At 36.9% G+C, this 23,583-nt stretch overlaps 1 protein-coding gene and 2 long non-coding RNA genes across 3 annotated transcripts; all 3 read left to right on the forward strand.

Annotated features, from left to right (window-relative positions):
- Positions 1–40: 40 nt before the first annotated feature.
- On the forward strand, positions 41–535 carry LOC136243995 (uncharacterized). Its single transcript, XM_066035526.1, has one exon. The coding sequence runs from the start codon at positions 41–43 to the stop codon at positions 533–535; it is 495 nt and encodes a 164-aa protein (XP_065891598.1).
- A 309-nt stretch (positions 536–844) lies between these two features.
- On the forward strand, positions 845–1,373 carry LOC136244938 (uncharacterized). The gene is made up of 3 exons (XR_010695661.1): positions 845–1,099; positions 1,158–1,252; positions 1,312–1,373. It is a non-coding gene; the product is annotated as an uncharacterized lncRNA (long non-coding RNA).
- A 14,286-nt stretch (positions 1,374–15,659) lies between these two features.
- On the forward strand, positions 15,660–15,936 carry LOC136244687 (uncharacterized). Its single transcript, XR_010695526.1, has 2 exons — positions 15,660–15,742; positions 15,792–15,936. It is a non-coding gene; the product is annotated as an uncharacterized lncRNA (long non-coding RNA).
- The last annotated feature ends 7,647 nt before the right edge of the window (positions 15,937–23,583 follow it).

The raw sequence follows: 23,583 nt of genomic DNA on the forward strand, positions 1-23,583 counted from the left end.
TATATGGTTGTCAAGACTAAATTTACAGAAATGTAAAGATATGCATGTGGGATATTCTCACATTGTTGCTGAATATGTTCTGTGTGACAATTCTGGTGAACATATTAAGCTGACAGAAGTTGACCAAGAGAAAGATATTGGGGTCTGGATTACCAGTGACCTTAAATCATCTCTGCATTGTTCTAAGGCAGTGGCATCTGCTATGAGAGTTCTCTCCATGATTAGAAGGACATTTGCCAACATTTCAAAAGACCTATTTGTGTTTCTTTATAAGACATATGTTAGGCCGCACTTGGAATACTGTGCATCTATATGGAGTCCCAGTCTTGCTAAAGATATTGACGTATTGGAGAAAGTCCAAAAGCGGGCTACAAAGATGGTTAGGGGCCTTGGACACTTGCCATATGAACAGAGGTTAAAGTCTTTAGATTTTTACACTTTATTTCGTCGACGCCAACGTGGTGACCTCATTGAGATCTTCAAGATACTGAATGGGTATTATCAAGAATTAATAACTCTGGGTATTATGAGATAGACCCTACAAAGTTGTTTACTTTAACTGATGTCAGCAACACTAGAGGTCATCACATGTAGCTTTTTAAATCTCACACCAGACTGAATGTTCGATCTAACTTTTTTACCCAACGTATCATTAACAGCTGGATTAGTTTACCTCAGGAAGTAGTCTCAGCTCATACTATCGCTTCCTTCAAGTTGGAGTTAGACGACTATTGGTCTAGTTCAGGATATGGATATGAACAAAGGCTTACAGCCTAACTCTACATAATTGTTTGTACTGTGTGTATATCCATAATATGAAATGCGGTAAAATTACGTCATTAATAATGAATGAAATAAATAAATAAATGTTTGAGAAAACTATGAGACCTAGAGACATGAACTAAGTGGGGATAGATTCGCCTGTGAATGAAGGCACAACCGTATAATAAGTACGCCTGTTCGTGCTGATGACTTTACCGTACGTGTAATTCTATATAACGCCCAGCACCACACCCTTGTTTAATTACAGATTTCTCGAAGGAGAAGATTAGTAAACATCCGCGAAGTGACTACAGCAGAGCCAAAGGCCACCTTACACGTAAACAACAACATTACAAGTATGTTTAAATGTTTGTAACTGTGTATTTTGTGTGCAGGATATGCACTCCAGGCGTCATGCAGTGAACTACCAGCTGATGACCAGTTGGGATACCAGCTGATGCGCTGGTAAACAACCAGCTGGAACAACAAGGTAATGAGTAATGTAATACTTGTACCAGTAGTTGTATTATACATCTTCATTATTCCTAGCGGCTGGAATTATTTTCCACTCGGTATAACTACTACTCTACTGTGAGTCTGTAATAGCTAAACAAAAAGCCGATGCAGTACTGCATATACAACAATGTGTAACTATCTCCTGTATGTTGTGCATGGCTGTATGCATAATATTATAGACTGTTATCACTGTGCCAATGCCACACCGCTGATGTACTGGCACATCACCAGTGGCCTCTAGTTACAACAGAGTCTGTTGTGCCATATTGGCTTGATTGGGATCAATTGCTAATTGTGCCTTCACCATGTCCCTTGTTCTACATAGCCTCACTTCACTGCTGAGTCATCTTCAGAGACACGTCACACCTACAATATAAACTTTCAATATAGCTAACTTAACTTGGTTTTTGTGTAGGTTGTGTTTTAGTATTGTGGTTTTCTGATGCCAGTTAAACTCCCTTGCCTGTGTACGTATGCATATGTATCATTTCCACCAGTATACACACTGCTCTGAGTGCTGCCTATGGCACTGTTTATACTTGCCCAATGGGTATGTTGCAACGTTGGTGAATGTACTTGGTTGTATGTGATGCGGTCCTAGTTATACAACCAAGTACTAAGAATAATACGAAATGCGGTAAAATTATGTCATTAATAATGAAGGAAATAAATAAATAATAAATAATGTTTGAGAAAACTACGAGGCCTAGAGACATGAACTAAGCGGGGATAGATTCGCCTGTGAATGAAGGCACAACCGTATAATAAGTACGCATGTTCGTGCTGATGACTTTACCGTACGTGTAATTCTATATAACGCCCGGCACCACACCCTTGTTTAATTACAGATTGCTTGAAGGAGAAGATTAGTAAACATCCTGGAGAGGCCAGGCGCCACTTTACTGGTACACAACAACATTACAAGTATGTTTAAATGTTTGTAACTGTGTATTTTGTGCGCAGGATATGCGCTCCAGGCGTCATGCAGTGAGCAACCAGCAGATGACCAGTTGGGATACCAGCTGATACGTTCATAAACAACCAGCTGGAACAACAAGGTAATGAGTAATGTAATACTTGTACCGGTAATTGTATTATACATCTTCATCCTCCATTTGGCTTGCTAGCGGCTGGAATTATTTTCCAATCGGCTTAACTTCTACTCTACTGTGAGTCTGTAATAGCTCAAGAAGCCGATGCAGTGCTGCATATACAACAATGTGTAACTATCTCCTGTATGTTGTGCATGGCTGTATGTATAATATTATAGACTGTAATCACTGTGCCAATGCCACACTGCTGATATACTGGTACATCACCAGTGGCCTCTAGTTACAACAGAGTCTGTTGTGCCATATTGGCTTGATTGAGATCAATTGCTAATTGTGCGCCTTCATCATATCCCTTATTCTGCATAGCCTCACTTCACTGCTGAGTCATCTTAAGAGACACGTCACACCTACAATATATAGTTACTTTCAATATATCTAACTTAACTTGGTTTTTGTGTAGGTTGTGTTTTAGTATTGTGGTTTTCTGATGCCAGTTAAACTCCCTTGCCTGTGTACGTATGCATATGCATCATTTCCACCGGTACACGCACACTGTTCTGAGTGCTGCCTATGGCACTGTTTATACTTGCCCAATGGGTAGGTTGCAACGTTGGTGTATGTACTTGGTTGTATGTGACGCGGTCCTAGTAATAATAATAATAATAATAATAATAACTTGGAAGGACTACATGAGTTTTCGTACCCAAGAAAGAAGTCACACAGGTTCGTGGTAAAGTTTCTGTTAACATTACATACATACCCTTTTTGCACCACTTTAGTGACAGTGACGTCTTCAACGTACACTGCTGAAGATATATGAATTCATGCTGTCAGCTGTTAGTGTGGAATGGATCAAATAATGTTAACATGTAACGACAACTATTTAGGTAAACAAATACACTACAGTAACACAATATCAACTTACCAGCTGAATATCCAAATCACAATCATCATCATGTGTGTAGTTATACACAATCACATAAAGTAAAAGAAAAATAGTTAAATGTATTGGCTATAATCTTACATTAATGTTAACATGTAACGACAACTATTTAGGTAAACAAATACACTATAGTAACACAATATCAACTTACGAACTGAATATCCAAATCACAATCATCATCATGTGTGTAGTTATACACAATCACACATAAAGTAAAATAAAAATAGTTAAATGTATTGGCTACATATAATCTTACGTTAATGTTAACATGTAACGACAACTATTTAGGTAAACAAATACACTATAGTAACACAATATCAACTTACCAGCTGAATATCCAAATCACAATCATCATCATGTGTGTAGTTATACACAATCACATAAAGTAAAAGAAAAATAGTTAAATGTATTGGCTACATATAATCTTACGTTAATGTTAACATGTAACGACAACTATTTAGGAAAACAAATACACTATAGTAACACAATATCAACTTACGAGCTGAATATCCAAATCACAATCATCATCATGTGTGTATAGTTATACGCAATCACATAAAGTAAAAGAAAAATAGTTAAATGTATTGGCTATAATCTTACGTTAATGTTAACATGTAACGACAACTATTTAGGTAAACAAATACACTATAGTAACACAATATCAACTTAAAAATCACGAACATCAGTATGTTTGAACGCATTAGATTCTGCATCTCGATTAGCCCAGCAGCCTATGACTCGGTCAGTGATACAATCACAGTATAAGACTCACCTGTGGTGGTCCAGATAACACATGAGTGAACAGTTTGTATCAATGTTGACAAAAGGAGCGTACAACAAGGTTACTCTTCAGAAATAAAAGTGGTTTCATGGGTGTTTTATTCAGATTTGAATTTCTAACAATGAGCCTCTCCTCATAAATCTTTCTGGTAAAAATCTAGGCATGTAGTAGAGGAGCAAGATCAGGCAGTTCACCTGTATCATAGTTCCATACACTACAGTATTAATGTCTATTAGGGATTATGTTCTTCTGGACAGAAATATCACCCACAAATCAGCTTCACAATACCTTCCTGGCACCTTGGCAGTATTGGTATAACCAGCCAAAAGTGCTTTCAATAAATTACGACCCTAAATGCTTCCAATGTATTGTTACAATTATTCAATGAATTTTTCTACTGACTAACTGCCTTCCTGACTTCAGACAAGTGTAACTTGATAACATCATGGACTTACCTTTGTACTCCTTTGTGTCTCATTTCTTTAACTGACTACCCAAAGTGTCAATTTCGTGATAGCGTCTGATGGCCTCTCTATGTTTGCAAATAAAAAAAGTCCGTACCTTCTGTGGTGAATGGATTGATTGTAGAAGAGGTTCTTCTACTGCTCTTCATTTGTAAAGCTGTGTAACAGGCTGAAAATAAGTGTAATGACCACTTCACATTTGAGTCAGTACTGCATAGCAGAAAATTTTCAAACAATTCAAAAATAACAATGTATTGTTGGAAAAGTTTTTTTTTGTAATTTATCAGAATTAGCTAGTTAGAGGATCTATATTATACCCACATCTTAAAAGTGCATGACAATCAAATGAAAATGTAGCTATAAACCAAGTTTGAGTGCATGTTTTCTACTTTTATCAGTTAACTATAGGCAATGCCGGGGCAACTGGAATTAAGGGTGAACACGATGTAAGCTATACCATGAGTGACACCATGAGTCTTGAAGCCTAAGAGCTCGAGAAAATCTTTATCCTAGCCTGAGTGAAATGATAGCAAATACGTATCTAGGAGGCTGAAAAATGCTAACTACTGAATCATGACTTCATCTGTAGGCCACTCAGTGGATTAAGACCATACAAACCCTGCCAAACAACATGGTTCATGCCAAGAGGTAGCTATAGACGTAATTCTACCAAAGCCACATGGTTCTTTATACGAATAACTATGCTGAACAATCAAAGCAGCAAATTCTACTGTAGTTACGTGATCAACACAATCATTGCTAGCTTCCTCCAGTTAACTTTATAAATCTTTCTACGTAGTTAATTATCTACAGTACAAGGTACTCTAGAGGAACTGTTTCAAAAAAATTTTCAAACTTACAATCAAGTTTGAACATTTAACCTTTCAAATTTTTCCCTCTATACGGTAATTGACAGTTTAGGCATGCATCTGGACAAAAACATTACCTCAATTCTTTCTCTTGATGCAGTATGCGTGGGTTCACCTGTCATCATACAGTATGATAGTACTGTATAGTAGGGACCACAAAGGAGTGGCTGTGGCCCATGAAACAACATCACCCAAACACTAGCCTCACTTTTCCCCGACGATGATGAGACAGTATTGGTTAGGTAAAACTACACGTCTTCAGATCAACTCAAACTGCTTTCAACAAGTTGCTACAGAATTTTTTAATTAAATGAGATTTCTACTGACTGACTGACTGATGCCTTTAGACAAGCGTAACTCGATAACAGCTAGGACTACGGGCTTGATATTTTTGCTGTTCGACATTCCTTCACCCCAAGAGGTGTCTTTTGGCATACTGCAGTATGTACAATGCCTTCTTCATGGACTTACCAGTGTACTCCTTTGTGTCCCATTCATCTATGCTGACAGCACAAGTGTCGATTGACAGTAGTACGTGATGGCTTCCCTTCGTAACGAACATCGCCTGTATTTTTCATAGTGGCTATTTTGATTGCATAGGTGCTTTTCAAACAGTTCTTGATTCGTAATGCTGTGAAACAGGTCTAACACAGCTGACAACGAAGTGCAATGGATACTTCACTTTTCAGGCGATAATGATAGCTGGGGCACACAGTGCCATTTCTTTCGCATAATACGTGGGTTTACCAGTCATAATACTATTATTTACAAAAAAGTTAACAAACAAGTACACAAAAATTTGGAATTTTCAACTAGAGTAGGGATCGTAGCACATCAATAAAAAGTACTGAAACAAGTTGGAGTAGCACATGATATTAAATCACAGTAAAACAATAAGTGTTACATCACTACTGCGCATTTCCATTATGGTATCTTGAACACAGTAGGGACATAACACTTCTTATTGTTTTACTGTGATTTAATATCATGGACTACTCCAGCTTGTTTCAGTACTTTTTATCGATGTGCTATGGTCCCTACTCTAGTTGAAAATTCCAATTTTTTGTGTGCACTTGTAATTATAACAGTAGACAATTAAGTACAGGGAAAATTAGGATTTTTAAGTTGGATTAGGGATCACAGAACATGACTCAATTAGGGATTAAATGTCCATTAGCTATAGTATATCTGGTGTCAGAGTAGGTGCGACCAGTGAGGCCACAGCCTTGCCACAAATAAAAAATACTTTTAAATTTGATGAAGCTAAACTAAAAGTAGTTAACATGTAATACTTGGCATTTATTCAACGGTAACAATGGACAGAAACAACACTTATCTAACCTGTCTTTCACTCAGAACAGCTTCACATTGACTTTGTCTCTATTAAGTGCCTCTAAAAATAATGTACGTTATACTAGCTAGCTTTGGCTTTGTTTCTCTGTTTTGGAAACAGTTTATCTCATAATTAATAAACTCAAATGATAGTTAAATAGTATTATGGAAGTGCTTTTGGCCAGTCTCTGGTTCTATCATTAATTTTAAGCTTTCTCACACTCGCAGGTCCATAGTGGGATGGCATTCACAAAATAGAATAACACTTGTCAAGTAGCTAACTAGCATCTTGCACACACTCAAAGAATGCCTCCAAATAGCATCTCAAGATGTGCAATTTTACCGGGGGCATGACCACAGACTGAGCCTAACTACTTTACATTAGGTTAAATATCACTACAGATAGTGGTACGATCAACAATAGAATGAAGAATTGACAGCAAATAGCGTCCAGACCTCACAACTAGTGAAATAAATGCACTTCCTGCCTTCTCCACTATAGCCAGGTTCTTCGTATTCTTTGCCACCTCTCCGGTTGCAGCAGCTACCCCAGCACAGGAAGCGGCGAAAGAAATACGAGCAGGCTGAGTAGCACTGTGTATAAAGACATCGACATCAGCAAGACGACCAAGTTGACAATCAGGATGAAGTATACCTTCTGGCTGGCACACATGTGGTGACAAACGGGCAAGATGGTTCCACATATGCCTAACTGTAACATATAAACTGGATGACCAGATGTGCATCAGTTCATCACAAGGAAAACTGGACAGCGCCATTATGAAGCAATACATTACATAGTCAATATGTATTTCATGAGTAGCCTGTTTAAATGTTTGCCACGGAATTGTGCCATTGGTGCTTTTACCTGTTGGATAACCATAAACCCGGTGTTCTGACCATAACAATGTATAATAACTAACTCTGCAATGATTTTACAGGCTGTGAAATGATTTGTGACTGCAGCCCATCTATCAAGGGGGTTTATGAACATCTTATGGCTAGGCATTGCTTTATTGTAAGTTACTTGTAACAGCGTTCAGATTACTAGTGATTTATGGTTAAAAGCACATCTATGTTGCCCTTGCAATCAAGAAACCATATGGAAAGTTACAACATGAAATCAGCTAAGTTACATTATACCGTATCGCCATTAGTAGGTAGTTTGTGAAATGGCATTGTTACACACTGAACTTGACAGGGGTAGCTACTAGGATTGTTAGGTTACAACAAAGCAGACTCATAGTTAACAGCAAGTTCTCTACACATTATAGATTCATGTGTGTAGGCCACCACACTGAAAAGCTCCAACTATGTTATGAAATGCATGGAAAATCGAGTCTGTTAGATGATTCCTCGGTTACTTCAGGTTAGCATTTGTGTGTTGTTGTAAAGGAGACGTATACTGTACATATATTAGAAACCTGAGCAATGGTTAGTATTTGGCAAATCTGTTGATCAGTCTCCTGTGCAAGGGGTTGGTTGAAATTTCGAAATTGAACTTCCTAAGTTTAGGTCTTCTATTCGCAATTCTCTGGAACTACAGAACATATTGATAAGCAGTAAAAGAAAAGTTCAATTTTTATGCACAAAGGCTTTTGTAGTTTAGCATTTGCAGACTACTTTTTTCTGTCATGGTATACTTACTAATATATCATTAGAGAGTTAATTTGTGAACACATGTATTCAGCCTGTTTTTTATTGCTTACATGTACATAGAGATTGATCTCACAAAAGTATCTGCTGCCTGTTGGTATAATCAAAAATATCTACTATAGTTTGTACAAGTTGAGCTGCAGGGGGCGTAGCCAGGAATATTTGGAACAAGGTTCGAATTTTGAAGTGGAATATGTGGGAAATTCCCAGAATATTCCCCCACAGCCAGTTTCTAGACAAAAATTATGCTCTGCCCGGCTGCCTTTAGGTAAAAGCATTAAAATTAGCTCTGTGTGCATCAAATCCTACACTGCTGTTTATGCGACTTATGAATACTATAATCCTACGTATTATTAATGAAACTAGCTAACCTTCACTTCCGGACAGCGTACTGATTCCCAACTTAATCTTCTAGCACACCGCCCTTCTCCAGGATCCACTCCTGAGCTCCTTTTGTTGGCAAAGCGTTATTCCAAGTACAACTTTAACATCACTCTTGGATTTCTCTCAACTCGTCATTAGACTGGCATACTTGTACTGCAGTGTAATTGTGGGAATTGGTTGCGTCAAAACTCTCAACAATTCTCTATATTGTTATCCTGGTTTTCTCTACTGTTTGTACACAATAATGTTGTTGTAGTGTGGTAAAAAGGAGAATGGTACCACCGAAGGACAGTTAGTAATTTCCCCTTCATTGCGACTATGGTTCTCATTATTTAGAATTCTAAAGCAAGATGGTGTCCAAACGAGATAGAGAAACTGACGGAACACCTAAGGAAATACGTCAAACCAGTGTGTCACTTGTTCAAAGAATGCTGCAAAAGAGCTAGAGCCTTGAATGTGAGTTTTGCAATCTCAAGGAACATCAAAATGTTATGAAATTAGAAGCTGTGCAACTTCGTGCTGCCCATTGGGTGGCTGGCAGCTGTTTTAACAGAAATACTTTTAAATGGTCCAAACCATCACTGGAATGCCGTAGCCACCTGAACTGGCCTGAGCTGTCTATCCCCTGTCAGTACTTGTCTATGTTAACAGTACATGATATCTTACATGAACATATTGCTCTGAAAATTGGTGATTATTTTTCTTTTACTTCAACCAGTGGTATAGTCAGACTTTTATGTTGACCAGGGCTACAAGTAAAATTCATCACCAGGGTATCCTGTTGTATTGGTATATAGCAATAAGGTATTGAACAAAAAAGTAGGCACTTAAAAGTGTGTGAAGCAAACTATGCAAAATGCTTTGCATTTTGCCTTCTAGGGGGGTCTGGGGGCTTGCCCCCCCCAGGAAAATTTTGAAATTTTAGATGCTCTTAGATGCAATTTGCATCAAAACTAGCTCATTTGAAATGGTATTTTGGATGCAGGAGTTAGTGGATGATTGAGATGTCATAGTGACATAATGTGAAGTTGATATTATTATGTAGCAGCTAAAAGGAGCCATTAATTTTCACATGTAACTTAGCAATTGTGTGTAGTGCATTATAACAAATATGCATCTTTCAGTTAGTTTCAAATTATTTTCTGAGTATATAGTTATTATAGGTATGAAAATTTTTACTTTTGAGTCTGTCAGAGTAAGATAATCTATAGCTGTACATAGAGTAGACTATATAAATAGAAGCATGGTGTATATGCATGTACACTTTAAATGGAAGTTTAGCTGCAATTGTTGCAGCTGCCAAGCTATCACAACTGGATGGCAGTCCCTTTAAATTAATCCATTGAGCCCTTGCAGTACATCACTGGTGCTTATCTTTCTTTTATTCTGGCAATCAAGAACGGTAAGTTGGTTAGCAATTCCCTGTTTTGACATAATTATTGAACTAGTAACTTACGTGATTATGGACTGTTCATAGATTTGATTGTGGATAATTTTAAGCTTTGTGTATAGCATTGCACGGGATTAGTACAGGTACTGACTGTGTTAAGTATATAGATAGTTTAGTTCATTAACTTAATTGTACAATTATACTATGAATATGATTTAGCTGTTTATATGCTAGACTACGCTAGACTACGTATACTTCCTGTAATTCGCTAGGGCTTCATCTTCGGGTTAATTCTTTAATTAGCAGGGCCTAAGGTTTAGCCCGGGTGTGGCTACGCCTCTGACTTCAACTTGTACAAGGTTACATTCACTTTCTATCATTGCAAATCAACAACAGTTATACATACTCGTTTTTTGTACGCAAATACTATTTTCTCTGGAATAAGATTCGTGGATCTATTTTATGCATATCCAATTGTAATCATCAGCTATATTCATTTTTGACCACCTGATTTTTGTAGTTCTGTTTTGTTTTATTGTCTTATTTTGTCTCGTACTGTTCTATTTGTGTGTGTGTTTGTATTGTCTTTTCTTTTTGTTCAGGTTGTATTCCTATAGGTATATGACCTTGTCTCATGACTAAATTGATAAAAATAAATAAATAATCATGTGTGTGCAGGTATCTCTGTAGAAGAATTTGAAGTGCTAAGTAAAGTGCCATCATCTTGTATCATGTTCCTTTGTTCTATTTGCCATCCAAAGGCATCATTAGCACTAAAATTCTTCAATGATTTCAGCAAAAGACAGGAATCACTTGAACATGGGCTAAAACAACTTGAAGATGACTTCAAAATAACCTCCCTGAGCAAAGTGAATCTATGGTAATAGATTCATCTGCTAACATTCCTTGTAACGCTACTGACATTGCTGCTACAGCCACCTCAGTAATCAATGAAGAGAGAGAAAAAGATAAATGAAGGTTAAACATCATAGTTCACAACTTGGATGAATTTGAAGATGAGGATCCGACAAAAAGAAAATCTTATGATGTTACATGAGTCTCAGGTATTACTGAAAAGCATCTAGATACTTAAGTTTCTATCACAAATGTGCTAAGAATTGGAGAGACCCCACCTGTTAAAGATATCCCTTGGCTGTCTAGCAAAAAAGATAGCGTTCTTCGTAATTGCACCAAGTTAAGAAGTTCAAACCACCCAGAAGATATCAGGAAAATTTATATTACGCCTGACCTCATTCTTAAAGAGAAAGAAATAAACAAGAGCCTTAGAGCCAAACTAGTAGACATGAATAATAAAGATGAAAAGCACTATTGTATGAAAAACGTGAAGATAGTGCAGAGGATTCCTCAAACTTAACTACCCCTCACTGCACTATTAAATCTGTTTCCAACAAAATTAATGATAATTTTACCCTGAAATTATTGAATATAAATTTCCGTAGTTTAAGAAGCATATATATCCATAAGAAATGAACTCGCTGCTTTGTTGATTCATAATGATATTGATACTGTATAGGGATCAGAATCCCATCTAGACTCCTCCTTATTTTCATCAGAAATTCTATCAGATTCATATAAAATTATCAGAAAGGAAAGATGTTTAGGTGTTTAAGTGCTGGTGGAGTGTTCATTGGTTTCAAAAGTTCTTTACAAATTTCATTTTTTTTAAACTACACATCAGATGCAGAAATTATTTGAGGCAAACTTCAAATTCAGAAACATAAGCCTTTGTATTTATGCTCATTCTACAGACCACCAAACAATAATCATACTCCTATGATGTTTTTAACAATTCTTTATCTGAACTTGTTAAAAATGATTCAACAACCTCACCTGAAATCATATTAGGTGGTGATTTCAATTTTCCAGACAAAACATGAGAAGATGGTAATGGCTACTTAATTACCACCAAGTTCAACTTATGGAATCACAACTAATCAACTATTCTACAGGATTAATGGGTAGAGCTAAAAGCCGGAATGGAATGGAATGGAACGGGACACACCCCAAGTTGAAAATTGTTTTTGCAGATTGTACACCGTTTCCTACTGTCACATAAGAATTGTGCTAAAGCTAGTTTTCTTCTACTTGTAGGCATGCTAGAAATCACTCGCTCAAAGTTTCTATTTAAAGCCCACTACAAGAACGCATTTTTCAATCACCTATGCTGAAAAACTATCATTTAATCTGCTGAACTGTTATTTTGTAAGCATTGTGAACATATAATTCACAGCCACTAACATATACTGTGGTTAACTCTCATAAATCTTTGGCAGACTTCAGAAAACCATCCTCAGTGTTACTAAAGCCTTGGACACAACTATTACATAAAAATACTACAGTAGTTTACCTTTCAGAATGATAAGAAAATAATTCTACATCAGGATTAAACAGAACTTAATGGAATCATTTATACAAACCATGGATTGGAAACGCCCGTATTATTTACGTAGCGACATCATAGAATATCCTTGTTAGGGTATGCCAATTTGCTAACGAAATTGTAGTCATTCCAGTTGAACATTTTGTTTTCTTGTATGCAACAAATTAGTGTTAGTTGTTTCTAATTAGTACAGTAATTATCAGCACAAATTGAAGCTTGGAATTGGCCTATGGTGTAGAACCACCAAACATCACATTTAAATACAGTGTAAAACTTTGTGCAACTTTCCTGGTGATGTTTAGCATACAGTGTAGAATATCAGTTCCTTTATGTTTGTTTGTTTATTTGTAATGGGTAACGTGGCTTTAGCTAAATAAATTATTGCAATTTCACTCCATAGTTGTACTACACTCAATAATTGGCCAAAAAAAAGCTTTACTTTGGGCAATTGTTTTGTAAACGCTACATGTGAATTTGATTCTTCTAAGTATAATACGATGAATTTGGCAGTGTCTCTGTAGTGGCATGAGGCCTTTTGAAGTTAAATGAAGTCATTATAAAACAGTAAAAATTAGATTGTTTGTATAGCCTAGATATGGATGTGGTAGGTCTTCTGTAAAATTTTGGAGTCATTATATACTTTCAAATAGGTGATGGCAAGAATAGGAAGGATTCGCAAATATGAGGAAATAATGAAACAAAATTTACTGTGCCGTCCAGTTGGTCGTCCACTGAAGCATAAAAATGTTCAGGTGCATAGCTACTTGTAGTTCTTTTATTGATTAGATACATGTTTTTCAGATATATGCTTTCAATCACATCAAAAGATTAAAGCTTCCATCATCTCTGTGTGATTGGTACACCAACTCGTCATCTGACTGTCAACAGATTTTCTTTAAGACACAAGAACAATGTAGCTCTAAACATGCTGTAACTATATCTCACTCTTTAAAAGTGGCATCAGATCTATCCTGGTCTTTGACTGTCCATGGCCACATTTTTGAGTGTCCAGCATTAGTAGGAAATCCTGAAAGACTTACCATCACCTCACTACATGGGTTGCTGCATAAAATAGATTCATTAAAAGTGTGCCCTGGTCATCCTGATAAGTAATTTGTACAAGTGGCAAAAGCAAAAGGGGGTATCTTTATGTCACAAATACCGTAATCAGCATCTGCAGTTTTAGACACAAATGGTCCATATTGTTTGAATGAGAATGTTTATGATGAAACTATTTGATCTGCTAAGTGTCACATTTTGGTCCAGGGTGTCAAGTGCCCTGAGTGTGTGGCTACAGAACCATTCTACGAGTGTTGTATTATAAATGGTTAAAACAACAGGACAGTCCAGTGCATGAAAAAACAAATGACAGGTAATTAAACCCTCCACAATTAAGGGACAGATTACCAAGTAGAAAGGAAGAAAGTGGATTATTTGAAACAGAAAATCAAGGGAATGTAATGATAGTTCAGCCATCCAAGTAGATGATGAGTTACATGAAGGTTTGAGACAAATTATGAGGGATTATGCACCAAAAATCAAATGACAGTATGAGCCAAACAGTTTTCATCACTTAATTGAACAGCAAGTGGAAAACATGCAGAAAGTACCAACCCAGCGCCGTTGGCATCCCATGTTGGTACGTTGGTGTTTACACCTACACATGTTGTCTCCAGCAGCTTATGATGCCATACAACATGTCCTACTTCTGCCTAGCAACCACACACTCCATGATTATACTCACTATATCAAGTCTGGTATACAAAGTGAAGTCATCATGCAGTTGATGAATGAAGCAAAGATTAAAACATCAGAAGAATGGGAAAAGTTTGTTGCTGTGGCATTTGATATTAACCCTTTATTACCGAATGGCTAATATATTGCCTTAACGAGTGCCCTTTATAAACAGAGTCATAACTCCTTTTTCCTAGGGGCTACGAAGCAGAAATTGCTACCAAAGTACTCAGAAGGACCGGGCACTTCTAATGAAGTTTACCGTTCGGCGATAGGAAGAAGCATGGGCAAGTTATGGCACTTGGCAATATAAAATAGCGTATACAAAACAATAATACCTGTTTTAAACTCCATGTTCGCCTTCTCCCTGCTACTAGGAGGCTTTAGTTAGAATTACTCCATTCCCCACGTGATAGGGATTCTAAAAATAAATAGTGTGATGTCATTGCGTTGATTAGTAAAATGGCAGCGCCCATCTTTCAATGCCATGACGATATGGAGAAGATACGCTTTCTTCGATTCATAGCGCCTGAGTTGTGTGTGTGATCTGTAAGTATTCTAGCTGTGTTGGTAGAAGAGAGAGATGGCTATCAAACAGTATATAGCTTAATGGGTTAATTAATGGGTAGGGTCCACTCGTATCACACACAGTTCACACAAGCCATAAAAGTTTTCACACTTGCAGTTTTGTAAAAAAAACTTCGGTAATAAAGGGTTAAGGAAGGCATTGTGTACAACAAGCACCAATGTAAAATTATAGGATTTGTTGATTTAGGTACAACAAACAACCATCTATCAGCCTTTGAAAATTCTATTGGTCAACCACAGAATACACTGCCTGTTGCTAAACAAATGTTTACAGTTATGGTGATAGGGATTTTTACCAACCTTTGTTTTCCATATTCACACTATCCTACAGCTGGAATAACTGGTGAAAAGCTATTTCCAATTATCTGGGAAAACATCCGAGCCTTAGAATGTGCTGGATTTAAAGTAATGTCGCTAACTGGTGATGGGTGTAGTACTAATAGGAAATTTTTCCGTATGCACAAATTGGCTGCTGGAAATACAGATACATCAAAGCCTACCAATAAAATACAAAATCCATACAGCAAAGAGGAATGCCATTTACTTCTTTGTTGATGTACCACATCTTGTCAAAACAGTAAGGAACTTTTGGTCCAATTCATTTGGACACAGTTATTCTAGAACTCTATGGGTAAGTATGGATATGTGACTTGTACACTGTAGCTACGTATAATCACTGTATAACTGATTAGTTAACTCTCCTTCTCAGATTAATGACCACTACATAAGCTGGCAACACCTAAGAAGTTTATACAACCGACAGTTTGATTCTGGGATGTCTTTTTTGACAAAACTGACCTTGGAGCACATTAACCTGAATTCATACTCTCGTATGAGAGTGAGAGTATGAGAGTCAACTTGGCTGTTCAGGTATGAAGCCTTTATGATTATAGTATGTTTATATATGTATAATATGTAGGTACTTAGTAGGTCTGTTGCAGATTGCTTGGATTACTACTCTGAAGCTGATACAATTGAAACACAGAGATTTTTAAGGAAGTTTGATATGAACTCACACAACTTGGAAGAGGAATTTTACAAAAAAAAAAAAAAAAAAAAACAGATTTGAAAGCAAACAGGAAAATTGATGACACACGTTTTGAGGTATACAAAATGAATACACAAACTAATATTACTGAATATAATTTGCTTGAAATTTGGGTTAAAGTCAGAAATGCTGGGCTACATAGATGAATGGAAGAATTGCGTGAAAAAGAGGGATTCACCTGTTCCATTCCGTTCCGGCTTATAGCACTACCTGAATTGTTTCCCACTTGTGCCAATAACATACTCGATTTGTTACTTACTTCACACTTAATCACTAATGTCCAAACAATTCCTGGAATATCCGATCGTGAAGTTGTTTCTTACCAACTCAACTTTCGTGGCAAATCCCTACCTGATGAAATTGCATGGCCTATTTACTTATACTACAAATGCAATACAACTTTCAATCTCAGTTTCTCACCGATAATCCATATCTCAATTCTGTTGAAGAAAACTGGCAAAGATTTAAAAGTGCCATCCACAAAGCTATATTAACTCATATACCACAGAGACCAACCAAACCAACAACTGACCTCCCATGGCTATCTCCTCCAATTAACAACTAATGAATCAACGCACTCGACTATATAAAAGAGCTAGACACCTCCAGACTGAGGATGCTTGGTCCAACTATAAGAAACCAAATTACAGAAAGTATCCATGATTCTCATGCTAGGCATCAAAAACATCTGTTGACTCATGATGGAGTATCGAATCAGAAAAAATCTGGAAGTACATTACAGCCACTAGCAAAGATCAACATGGAATACCTCCACTAAATGTGAATGGTAAGAGTACCACTATATCTGAAGATAAGGCTAATGTAAGCAATCAATTTTTAAGCTGTATTTACCAATGAAGATATCAGTCTGATTGTGATGATTCCCCCCACACCCATATGTCTGACATAGCTATCTCCATCGATGGTGTACAAAAGTTACTTGTAACTCTTGATACTAAAAAAGCTACTGGTCCTGATAATATTCCAACCTATGTTCTGAAACTTTATGCTGAGGAAATAGCACCAGTTTTAACAGTGATCTATACCTAATCTCTAAATTCTGGTCACATTCCAAGAGATTGGTTAACAGCAAATGTAATTCCCATATTTAAGAAAGGGGATTGTAGTAATCCAAGCAACTATAGACCCATTTCCTTAACGTCAGTGTGTTGCAAGTTACCTGAATACATACTGTATCACCATATATCAAAGATAATCATATTCTGACTAATCAACAGTTTGGTTTCTGTCCTAGAAACACAACTTATCTCTGTTGTTGAAGATACTCAGAAGACACTAGACCAAGGTTCTCAAGTTGATGTAATATTTATAGATTATAAAAAGGCTTTTGATTCCGTCCCACACCAAATACTACTTTACAAACTTCATCATTACAGAATTCAAGGGAAAGCACTTCAGTGGATAAATGTTTGGTTGACTCAGTGAACCCAACATGTAGTTATCAATAGTCATGAATCCAACTTTGTCAAAGTTCTATCTGGTGTCCCCCAAGGCAAGTACTTGGACCTTTGATGTTTCTAGCATACATTAATGACATCACTACAGGGGTTTCTTCTACTATATGATTGTTTGCTGTTGACTGCATTCTTTACCAAACAATTACTCGTGAACTAGACCATTTACAACTTCAATCTTATAGTTAAATGAGCAGAAGTGTGGCAGAGGGGTTTGAATGTCAGTAAATGCACAATTCTTACATGTAGTAGACTATTATCACCATCTTTCTTTGTTTACACTATTGGCAATCTCCCTGTAACCCGTGTTTCTCGGCATCCTTATCTGGGTGTCACATTTGATTCAAGTATGTGCTTCACTTGTCACTTAGAAAATATTGTTTTGAAAGGCACAAGAATGTTGAACTTTATTAGACAGAATCTTTACAATTGTACAATGAATATCAAACATATGGCTTTTATTACCATGGTCCGCCCTACCCTAGAATACACATCATCAGTTTGGGACCTACATGTTCAGAACTCTATTCATTCTGTAGAAATGGTACAAAGATGAGGTACTCGACGAGTGACATTCAACTACGATTGGAATAGTAATGTTACATCTATGCTTGAAGACTTTCATTGGCCCACCTTATCACATCAACGTATGATTTCAAGACTAAAATTGTTCTATAACTCTATTAATGATCATTTGGCCTTCCATATTTTTCCACCACCTCCTATCCTACATGCCACCAACATTCACTTCATTTCACCACTCCTTCAGCCAATTCATACAAATTCATTTTTCCCCCAGAACAATAAATGATCAGAATAACTTATGTACCAGTTGAAACAATGGAATCTCCCACTGTTGAACAGTTTTTAGTTAAATTACATCATTTATTGTTGTAACTATTGATTTTTGTAACTTACTCCGGGCTGGTCCCCTGGACATATCAGTGATTCTGTCTGTCCAGTAATAATAAAAATAAAATATATATAACATCAACACATCACGTACTTGCCTTATGGCACTAAACATCGCACTAAACAGACATTCACAATGTAAATATCCAATAGTTTATACCAACCTGACACGTGTATATCGCAATTACTGCAGCTACTGCCTTCCACTAATCTCCAACATTTTCACAATCAGCTCTCCGCCATTTCCACCAGGTATCATGTGCACAGTTGCTCACATGATACACCCTATAGAATCGCTTCGTTTCATTGTTAAATGATTCACACATTTGAATCTCAGGGGGTTGTGACAGTGTGCATATACATACTGTAGAGTTCCAAGGCTGAAAGTTTAAAAGGGGGTTTGGGCATGTCTGAACTATCTGAACCCTTCCTGCCTACACTGCTGAGTTGGATCATGAAAAACAGCTTAAAATGAAAACTGGATTTTTATTCAAGAGAATTAACGTTTCAGTCAACCAGATGATTAGTGGCGACAGTAAAAGTGTCAACAGATATGTGTGGTTTGGCTCCATTACAAGTTTGGGAATGAGTTAAAATAGGTACTGTACTTTTATGGCTTCCATAAGAAAATGTATGGTGGAAAATTCAATTGTAAATATTGTGTCAGACATTTGAACGAAAAGATTTTGATACATATTTAACAGGTCAAGCAGTGCTAGAAATGAGCCAAATTTCAAGATCCTGTGTAATTGCATCCTTGAGTTATTACAGGTCCACTGAAATGGAAAATTCAACTTGCTTTTTGAATAGGTGGTTTGCATGATGCAATGCACAAAAATACCTTTTGATAATTCCATTATGTTGTTGTACAGAAATATTAAGCCACAAAGTCTACTTACATCACGTTGTGACTTAAGAAAAAGAACTGGAAGTACTATTACTACACACTTCGCAGTGGGAAAGGTAGATAAACAGTGAAAGTCTATAAATGTGCAGGTGGCAATACCAAGCTATTCACTGTATTGGACCCTAAATGTATTCAAAACATCTAAAAAATCAATGTCAACATGTTTCAACCACTGTACTGTTGATTTACAGGCATTCTCAAGTATTCTTCACCACAAGACCAGCGTAAATTCACTTACTAACTCCCGTAGGCTTGTAACTGGTTCATTCTTTTAAGTTGTTATGCTAGATATGACGTGAAACTACATTGAATCTACTGTAGCTGTACAGGTACATGGATATTTCTGTTGTTTTAATGGCACCCTACGCGTACTAAAGTTTCTTTGTCTGGTGTATTATAATATAATTGACAAACCACAACACACTAAAATGTGTTATATCTACTAAACGGAACAAAATCTGACTAAATCATATGTACCAACCTATCCCACTAGTAGCAAGGATTGATAATAGCCAAAGTGTATTTTACCATTTCAGTGAACCTATATTTTCAAGGATCCAACTCAATGCGTACATGCTATAGGTGTAGAGTATCAGAGTAGTATGTCACATGATCTCTAATAATGTTGTCACTTGTAGGCTTGTACTGTGCAGTTAACAGTGAACTATACTGCATCGTTCATATCAACAAATGTAGGAACATTACCTACTGCAACCCATCATTAAAGTCACGACGTATGTCTATAAAATGAATACAGTAGGGGTAGACTCAACACTATAACATCACACAGAAGACTTAACTATTTCAACCATCACATTCTCAATAATCACTGGTTGAATTGCTGGATCATGTGATACCAACCATCAAATAAACAGAACTACTTGGTAACCGTATCTTAATGCTTGCTATATAAATAAGGAGCTCAAAATTTAATATATAATTATGTATTAGGACTGGAACAAATAGTTCAAAACATTCCACTATTTGCTTGATTCCTTAATATTCATAAGCATTAACCACCATTCAAACATTCGTTCTCTGTTGGCAAGCTCTGTTTCTTTAATTATTTGTCCATGAGATTTCAAACCCCAGTAATAACCTCCACCGTTGTTTTGAACTGTTTTTCTGCCAACTAAGAAACTATCCAGTCTTTAGATTTTTAGTGCTAAAGAATGTTCAAAACAAAAACTTTTTATCAATTTCATAACTATTTATTATGTTCTGCTCCACTATAAGTCTTACCATTATGCTGCAGGGAATGTGATAGCAATAGTTAACCAACAATTAAGTATTGGAGATAGTGGTAAGCTTGTATGATGCAATTTGGTCACTATACTAGTCACATAGGCCAGCTTGCACATGTAAGAATTATCATGATGACAGAGTTGTGTAGCAATTGGGTAAGACGGATTGCTCTAGGACAGATGGCTTGTGTCTCAGATGGTCTATACATCACTCTATTTTATTCACAGATATCATTGATCAGTTGAGTTTTGGATAACCATTGCTATCACATTCCATGCAGCACAATAGTAAGGAGTGTATAAGTGCTATAGATCATAATAAGCAATGAGATCCTTAGAAGAGAGTTTTCGCTTATTCCACAACAGGCTGAAGGAAGGTCCCCTGAAGGCACTTAGCTATAGTATGTTCACGTTGAGCTGAATCCTCAAAAACATTTAATAACTCATGGATGCAATTACACACTATCTTGAAATTTGGCTCATTTGTAGTACTGCTTGATCCGCTAAAACTTTTTCAAAATCTTGTTGTTCAAATGTTTGACATAATATTTACGGCCAATCAAAATTTTCACAATACATTTCCTATGGAGAAGCCATATAAGTACAGTGTCCATTAGAGCCCTTTCCCGAACTTGTAATGGAGCCAAACCATACGTGTCTGTTGTTGACACCTTTGCTATTACCAATAATCATCTGGTTGGCAGAAATGTTAACTCGGTTGAGAAAAAATCCACTTTAAATTTTTAGCTGTTTTTCAGGGTTCAGCTCAACGTGAACATACTATAGCAATACTCAATAAATCCAACCTTAGCATGTGTAAAATATGTCAGTCCAGTAATCCAGTCCAGCGATTAGTTACACCCTTATCTCAGTTTACATCAGTGTAATAATCACAGTGAAGTTATTAAAAGGCAAAATCTAAACTTTAGCCCAAACAAACAGCAGAATCCCAACCATACTTTATGACAAGGTATTCGAATGCTAGAGTGTTTAGATCCTCACTCTACGCAAAGGGGACCAGGGGAGGTTGTCATATTGAGCCATATACGTAGAGGGTGTGTAAAGAATATTTGGTCTGGGTGCATGAACAGTCCGGCTGGACTGATGATGTCTAGCATAAATGGTCTGGTTGGACCAATTGTGAAAATAAAAATAATCCTACCTAAACATAAATGGGCCAGGTTAAAATTTCATGAGGTATTGCTAAGTATGGTTGTTAAGTGTATCCATGTATAACCTTTCAAGTTTAAAACATGATATATATCTCACACAGTCTGCTGTTTCTCCACAGGAAAATCGGCTATTCTCCAGAAGTTTAGCTAGTAGCTAGTTGTATTGGCTCCTCTTCCACTTCATGCATGATGTCAACTGAACTAGTTATAGTGAACTGTAATGCAAGACGGTGGATCATGGACCACACCTCAGACCACACTGACAGAGGACCAACCGTTTAACAGAGTTGAATAGTGATAATGACGATTCACTACTAGAGGATGTGTATCAATATGTTACCAATAACCAGTACAGGGATGGTATTACTATCAATCAAAAGTATGTTATAAGAAAGAAAAAAACTTTATGTTTCTGATGGTGAGATGATATTTAAGAGAGAACAGAAAGGAAATAATGAGGTGCGGGAAGTTTGAGATCAAAAGGAACAATTTAGAATTGTTCAAGCATACCACATACATGTATAAGAACTATCAGGACATCTTGGCTACAGGAAGACCTTAGCATGGATCACTGAAAGATTTGAAAGGTGTGGTTAGAGATACAACAAAAAATAGTTCAGTGATGTGGTTTGGGTCAACGTGTTAACAGAAAGCTAAAAACATAGCCCCAACATTGCACCCAGTCCCAGTGAAGTCTCCCTGGTACCACATGGGAGTGAGCCAATTGCTTACAAGTCACCAGCAGGAAATCGCTACATCCTAACAATCATGGACTATTTTACAAAGTGGGCAGAAGCTGTTGCATGCAATACCTGACAATTGTAGAGGAAGCAATTTTATTTAGGGGGACTGGAGGTAGGTAGATTTTTCAAGTGGTGGCATATAAAGCACACTAACAAAACATGCCAACCTAGTGGGGGGTAGGAAATATGCCCCTCATCCCACCAGAAAATTAGACCCCCTGGATTGAACCTGAGAGTGATTTTAGTAGCTACCATTAATATTATTTATTTGACTGTTGTATTAGGGTGAATACTCTATTAGAGTATACTGATCTCAATGTTTTTATAGTATAATCTAGTGGAAGTTCAGGTAGCTATATTTGGTGTAATATATACAACCAGCACAAAATTATTGCTAATGCCACAGATATTTATGAGGGGCTAAGCCCCTCCATAAACTTTTTGACAAAGGATACAGTCCTCATTCTCCGCCGCCCAGTCTGCAAGTGTAAGCACAACACATTTGAAACCGACGAGTCACAACTACTATATTCAGCTGTAGCTATGGTAGCTAATAACTGCTCTTAAATGAAGATTCCGAAAATGATGCATTACAATTATAACTCTGCAACAAATGCAGACCATGCATTTTTGTTCATCCTGGACCATATTAGCACCAACACAACTTGTCCCCCTGGACCAGTTATGCAAGTACAAGTGGTCCAGCCAGACCAATTACCTAAACATATAAGGTCCGACCGGACCTTATATACACGGAACGCTAGTATGTCGACAGGTGCCTACAGGCACTATAGTCTATGCTCCAACAACATGTGGTCTAGGCATAAAGGAGTGACATCAGCTGGGATCTCCTAAAAGGGGATACAAACTTGATAATACACTTGTAACAGTAAATCCCTCTAGGCATTGACCGTCCTGGACCATTTTTGCTATCCTCAATAGAGTCAAGTATACGACATTTGGTATCTACAGAGTGATCTGTTTGTAGCTGAATTCTTTACATGATAGTTCTTTGTCTCTACAAGGTATCTTCTTCTAGCTGATCTCTCTACAGGGTGACTTGTTTCTAGGTGAACTCTCTACAGGGTGATCTGTTTGTAGATAAACTTTCTAAAGGGTGATTTATTTGCAGCTGAACTCGTGATATTGTATCGTGATATTGCTAGGCAATATCACGATATTATAATATATCGGGATATTTACTTTTGAT

This window comes from Dysidea avara, chromosome 14, assembly GCF_963678975.1.
Source record: "Dysidea avara chromosome 14, odDysAvar1.4, whole genome shotgun sequence".
In the NCBI taxonomy this organism is placed as follows: Eukaryota; Metazoa; Porifera; class Demospongiae; order Dictyoceratida; family Dysideidae; genus Dysidea; species Dysidea avara.